We start from the raw sequence: 6,487 nt of genomic DNA on the forward strand, positions 1-6,487 counted from the left end.
ACAGGTTTTTCACTCTCGCACTCCATAAAGTTACTGAATGTTGCTAAATCACAAATTTAAACATATATGTTATTATTTTTGTTTTTCGAGACTCTGCGTAGTCTCGAAGGGGGGAAATATGTGGTGTCTGAAATGCTATGTGTAATCCTCCCCATAAAAGAAATTTATCTTTAGGTTTGAGGTCCACAGGTCTTGAGGAATTTGGAGAAAGCCTGAACAAATGGTAGGGTGATAGGTCACAGCTCTAAGTGCAACATTAAATTTGGGCTAGTGTCGTCTCCCTTCCTGTGACTGTATAAACGTGAAGAGCTGGTGCTATTCCCTTCCTGGCACTGGACAATCTGGAGGAAAGCCAGATGCATTTTCTTTAGGTTTACGCAAACAACTCTCCTATATAAACGAGGAGATGAAGTTGCCTCAGCAGAAGAGATTCACATTGGCCCCGAATCTCTCTCCAGGCAGGAGAGATGCACATTGACTCCGGATCTCTCTCCAGGCAGATTGCATTGCTTGTATTGATGCTGAACTTTTTTGTAATAAACATTTTATACAATTAAGACGGTGTCATCGGAGATTCCTTCATCATCTTCACATCATCGCAACCCCAATATACGACAGTTCCTTTCTGTCACAGAGATGATGATGTAGACATTAACATGTGGAATGTTGCATCCCTTCTTTTTAAGCACTTACATTTATAGAAAGTGAAATTATATTTTTACATATTTTCACTTTTAAAAGCCCCGCCACAGAGTAGTGTGTCTGTTTCCCCCCCCAGTTTATTCCCCGTCCTGCTTTAAATAACCTATTCTGAAGTTATATGGTGAGTCATCCCACAGAAATTCTGCAGAGGTTGGAGAGGCAACAAGGTAATTTAGGAAAAAAATGACTTTATACTTGGTGGAAAGGAAGAGAAACTTTCCCAAAAGTTGTTCAGAGTTTTAGACATGTATTGAAAAAATAAAGAAACAAAATGCAAGAACATTCATATCAAACACATTTATTGAAAAAGAGCCTTATTAAATTTTATATATTTGAATAAATTGATTCTTTAAAAAAGGTTGTCTTGTTGACTGGTCAGTACTCAGCACCTTGATATCTGCCATTTCCACCTGGAAAAGTCAATAGAGGCAAAGAAAGCCTGTTTTCTTCTGTTCGGTTTTAAATGCATTACATCAAAACATTTAGGTTAGGAAGTGGGTAAAACAGTACAACCCTCAAAACATTGTAGTAAAGACATCTTTAAAAAAAAGACACAACAACGCATGCCTCTGTGTTGATATAATACAATTAGTTGACTAGTTATTTTAGATTGCCCATCAAGGCTTAAGGTCTTTGTGGTTTCTGGTGGAATGTATCTTTATTATGAGCATCATGACATTAAAGAAAAGCTGTGCAGCTAATTAGGGGAACATCAATAAAAACACAGGTTGAGAATATCCATTAGCAGTGTGGAGTTCATTTGATCTGTGTTGATGTTTGGTTTGCCCAAAAATGGAAAAACTGTTCTCCAATACCAGCAGTCTAGTCTGTGGTTGGCATGAAATTCTAAAATTTGAATCTGCAATGCATTATCACCATCACCCATTCCTACACCAACTGTTTGAGCTGTGATTGTCACCTTTGGTTTTTCCAGATTTGCCGTAGTAGCCGCTGAAAGCTTCCTGCTGCCTGTTGTACTTTTCTGTAGACAGATGATTCAGTTAAAAAAAAAGGTCCAAAGAAAATGTGTTCCTCAGTAAGCTGGTAAAAAAAAAAAAAAAAAAAAAGTAAGAGTGTTGGTGGAGAGTTATGAACTTTTATATCTGCCAAAGTCTGAACAATTTTGCTGTGCTTTTCTCATCATTTGATAGGGGGCTTCAGTTAAGAAATTACAATGGCATTTACTTGTGAACACTGCTCAAGATTAAGCAGCATTTCAACATGAAAAATGATTATCAACATCACTTTTAGATCTTAAACTACACACAGGAGCTGTTCCAAGTTGACATTTTTCCTGTTTTGGTTTTTATCTGCATTTTCATATGTCTTCTTTGGGACAGCAAAAGTGTTCAGTCAATGTATTTAAGCACTTGTCTCAAATGGAAATATATATTAAAAATTATTTAGGGAAAAAAGAATATTGATTTGTCCATTCACTTGAGAAAAACAAATTCACTCCATTTTCTGTATAAACAAGACGCTTCAAAGTCCTTGTACTTTCCATCTGAACATTCAAGACCTGAGGTGCTTACTGAAAGCTGGCAAATCACTTACAATGCCAACTATCTGATTTATTATCAGAACATTAGTATTGCCTGCATTCATTCTCAATTACATGGATTACCTGAACCTCTGTTCCTCCACTGTTTATGCCTCTTCTGGTTTTTCTGCATGTGTCCATCTATGCCAAATCCTTCATCCTGCCCTTTGTTTGCCATCTTCACATCTATGAGACAAGAAATAGTTAAATCACACTCCAGATAATGACACAACTAAAGCATTCATTGTTGAATAAAGGTGGAGAGCACCTGAATATTTGAAAGGATGCATTCTTGTGGTTTCCATGTCACCCATCATCTCTTTACAAGCACACAGCTCCTGTAACACCGTACACTGAATGCCACAATCCACTAAATGTCCCTTTGATGGAGACACTTCAGTCATAACCTGTTTAGCCCCTGGTACACACAAATGCTCATTTCTCAGATGACTGAGTTTGCTCCCACTTGCAAATTCCACCTCAATGTCTATTATGTTTTGTACAATCAGTTGATCTGCAGAAGAGATTGCCTCTGTTAATGTAGGGCTCAAGAGTAGAATTGCCTCCTGTTCAGGAGGACAGGGGGTTTTCTCCTTTTGCTCATTTACAATAAGACGTTCCTGGTTTGGGCTTTGATTAGCCTCAGGTTCAGAAGACCCATTTTCATCCACATCATTGGCAATGGGGGGAGATTTAATTTTGATCTGCAGGCCTTTGATGGACATCGGTGGAACATTTTCTGGAGACATGCCCTGGCCTTGTGTTGGTCCTCTCCTTTCAGAAGTAAACATTTCATAATCCATTTCTGGCACCTTTGTTGGACATGGCATTTGAGCTGTGGTTCTGAGAGTTAGACAGCTGTCTGACAGTGGAACAGAGTCAGCAGAGGGAATCCTGCAATGCTGTTTCATCTTACCATCTTTGACAATGAGGTTGTCACTTTCTGTTGACTGTTCACAATTTTCAGCTTCCTCTGCCATCTCAACAATTACCTCAGGTCCAAGCATCCCATTCTGCAGTAGCCACTCCTTGGAGGGGATAAAGGGGGGAAGAGACTCCACAGACCAAACAGACTCATTCATTTTTTTCCTTATCTGGCAGCTATTTAAAGGCATTTGATTGTGAATGACTTCTGGAGTGTCTTCCTCTAGATTTGTCTCATTGCCATCTTCTTGCTCATCTGAGATCTTGTAGGATTTGTTTTGTGAATGCAACAGTTCATCTCGGCAGGGTAAGCAAGGCCTTAAAGTACCATCCAGTTCCATAAGCTCATTGTCTCCTCTGGCATCTGAGAAAGCTAAAGGTAGTTTGAGGATCTTGAAAAAGGTTTCACTGGCCTTTGAACTCAACACACCCACAGCATCATTAGCATGAGTCATCACTGGAGCATTGTGAGTCACAGTTGGGCTCTGGTAAAGATGCATTTCATGCTCCAATTCAGTTTGGGATAATACCTTGTGGTTGTAATAAGGCAGCACCTTGTCTGCCATTTTTATCACTTTTGATTGTGGTGTCCCACCTCCCCAACTCATCAGAATGTCAGGAATAGAGACACGTCTCTCTTTGGCAACTTCATTCTCTTCTTGAGAAGAGCTACAGATAGGGATTATACTATCTGGAGAACTCACTGACCACATATTACAGTGACCACCTCTGCAAGGGGGAACATTCTCCTGATTAATGGCATCTGTACAGCTTTTTTGTGTTTCTCGAGTTGCTCTGATATGTGAATGGACAGTGTTCGCAGGATGTGGGACGTTGATTCCACGTTTCACTGCGATACTGGCCTTACTAATCTGGAAGTCTTCTGCATTACTGCTAGGTAAGGTGTGATTCTCAACACTGGCAGAGCCTCTTTTTAGGGGACTGGAGCTTGAAGATGGAGAGTTTGAGGCTGTTCCATTACCAGAATCTGAGCTGGCAAGTAAGCTTCCCCCACCATAACCACCCGCATCTCTGTGTAAGGGCTCTGTTTGGACCTCAGAGTTCATAGTTTCTCTGTGCTGTACTATATGTGGGGGGCGAACTCTGCAGGTCTGGTTTGGGTTGTAGAAGGGAGCACTGGGAGCATGGACCTGGGGGTGGAGCAACCGCCTGTAGTCAACTGCTTGGATATGAGGCTGGGGAAAAAGATAGGCTGAAGGATCCATGTAGGGGGGAGGAGGAAATGGGGGCATGACCATACCATAGCCTGAGAGGTAGACAAAAATTGTGGGTAAGTAAATTACATGTTTCTTCATGTTTCAAATTACTGGCAATGTCATAATGATTCACAATATCAATACAAACATTAATAAAGACTTTGCTGAAAAAAAATCTGCAGATGAAAATGTTAGCATTCACTTAATAATGCAACAAATTGACAAAATTAAGAATAAAAAAAACCTTACCCATGCCTGGGAAGCCAGTAAATGGGTTATATGAGAAGGGCATGGGCCACTGGTAGTGAAGGAAAGGGGGTGGAGGTGGCGCATGAACGTAGAAGACAGGACGTGCAGAGACATTGGTGTGCAGTCCTGGATCCTGTGGCCCACAGTTTGGTACAGCACTGTTAGCACCAGGGTGCAGGTTCCCTCCATTTGGTCCTGGGAGAGTCATATTTAACCTGTACAAGGTGGTTGAGGGAGATGGTCTCTTAGTCAGTTGTACATCCATAGCAGGGGGCACAAAACACACATTCAACATGAGCTAAAAGGAGTACAATGCACTTGAGACATTCTAACTGCAGAATGTAAGCTGTTCTGAAAAGATTTCCCCTCTAATGGTTTATCAAAGTGGTGGATAATAATACATTTTATTTGTATAGTGCTTTAAAAAAATAATACTCAAGGCACTTAACATGGTTAAAATAGTGGCAGTAAAAACAATAAGGTATTATAGCAGTTAAAAGACCAATATTTTACATAAAAAAGAATTACATACATAAATAAAATTAACCACAGATTAAGAGCAAATTTGGTGAGTTCTTGGTCCATTTTGAAGGTGGTGAGTGAGGGAGCATATGATGCAATCCATAGATGTGAGTATTTGTGCAAAAGGACAAATACCACAAAAGAACTATGTCAAAATAAAATACATTGTTCATGTCAATGGTAATAAACGAATATGTCAGCCAGTGAATCACTGATGCTCAGTTGAGTAGTTTTAAATGAACAATGGAATTCTACAGCAGAGAGGAATACAGTATCTGACTGAAAATAAAATATTGTGATTCCTCTGCTTTAAAAAAAAACCCCAAAGAGCTTAACAACAAATATTGATAAAATTCACCACACTGGTAATAAAAGCTGCTCATTAATCAGGAGGAAAAAAACATACTTCAGCCTCTACAGATCTCTTCACAGACATATGGCAGGAATGGTAAATTGAATGAATTTATATAGCACTTCTCCAGTCCACCACTCAAAGTACAGGACACACACAAAATTATTACACAGCTGCCGAAAAACATGAATATTGCTATGAACAATGGACATATTCCATTTAAGTTTCCCACTTTTTACCTTATTCATGTGTTTTCCCAGCTTTGAAAAGTCATATTCCACATAAGATTTGGTTATAGGACTCAGGATATTTCTGGATTTTAACTAAGATAACATTTCATCTGTTCATTCTTGAATGAACTTGATAAGGATCATAATGGTTACATACAATATTCTTATTCAGTACAAGTCATTATTGCAAGTTTTTGTTTTTTATCCAAAGTCAAACCTTTAGTACTTTAGTATCCAGAAATATTACAGTTTATATATGTCAATATTTAATTTAAAAGTCTGCAGATGCATTTTTCATGTCTTCTGTAGAGAAGTAGAGTAACTTTACCTTGTTTAGAACTTGGATGTGAAAAGCACAAAGCAAACAGTAAAGTGATTAAAATGGACAACAGACACACCAGAATTTAAGTAGCTGCTAATCAGACAAGCATGTGCAGCATCAGTGGATTTGATCACAATCAGCAACAGAGAGGCCTTCTGCAGGACTGAATGTGTGCCATTAGAACACTAGATGGAGCCAAAGTCAAATCGTACATCAAGCATACATTCCAGTTTTCTATCAGATATTTGTTATATCTATATTTTTTTAGGGTTAGGGTTAGGGCACCATAAAAATATGCTTTTAATTTAAAATGGGAACAGTGTTGCAAGTGTTTATGTTGTGACATTCATATATATAAGTGAATTGGCCGGATGTGGCTGAGAGGTTAGAACGGTCATCCTCTAACAAGAAGGTTGGCAGTTCAATACA

General features: G+C 38.9%; 1 protein-coding gene across 2 annotated transcripts; it reads right to left on the bottom strand.

The window, feature by feature from the left end:
* Nucleotides 1-984: 984 nt before the first annotated feature.
* LOC109640988 (uncharacterized) lies at nucleotides 985-6,189 on the bottom strand. Of its 2 annotated transcripts, XM_069511727.1 has the most exons (6): nucleotides 6,065-6,189; nucleotides 4,633-4,847; nucleotides 2,511-4,433; nucleotides 2,327-2,428; nucleotides 1,622-1,684; nucleotides 985-1,112 (listed from the first exon to the last, which is right to left on the bottom strand). In XM_069511727.1, the coding sequence occupies exons 2-6, from the start codon at nucleotides 4,838-4,840 to the stop codon at nucleotides 1,078-1,080; spliced, it is 2,331 nt and encodes a 776-aa protein (XP_069367828.1). In that variant the 5' UTR covers nucleotides 4,841-4,847; nucleotides 6,065-6,189; the 3' UTR covers nucleotides 985-1,077. The 2 variants fall into 2 exon arrangements, with proteins under 2 accessions (XP_069367828.1, XP_069367829.1); XM_069511728.1 differs by lacking the exon at nucleotides 985-1,112 and having other exon boundaries at nucleotides 1,616-1,743.
* Nucleotides 6,190-6,487: the final 298 nt, after the last annotated feature.

This window comes from Paralichthys olivaceus, chromosome 16 (assembly GCF_024713975.1).
Source record: "Paralichthys olivaceus isolate ysfri-2021 chromosome 16, ASM2471397v2, whole genome shotgun sequence".
Taxonomy (NCBI): Eukaryota; Metazoa; Chordata; class Actinopteri; order Pleuronectiformes; family Paralichthyidae; genus Paralichthys; species Paralichthys olivaceus.

What these genes read in the sequence shown, in the direction of transcription:
- LOC109640988 (XM_069511727.1), bottom strand. Translation starts at nt 4,840, where the DNA reads ATGACTCTCCCAGGACCAAATGGAGGGAACCTGCACCCTGGTGCTAAC. An exon ending in TACTGGCTTCCCAGGCATGG is followed by an intron (nt 4,434 to 4,632) that starts GTAAGGTTTTTT and finishes TCTACCTCTCAG; the next exon opens with GCTATGGTATGGTCATGCCC. An exon ending in CAAATCTGGAAAAACCAAAG is followed by an intron (nt 1,113 to 1,621) that starts GTGACAATCACA and finishes TGACTTTTCCAG; the next exon opens with GTGGAAATGGCAGATATCAA.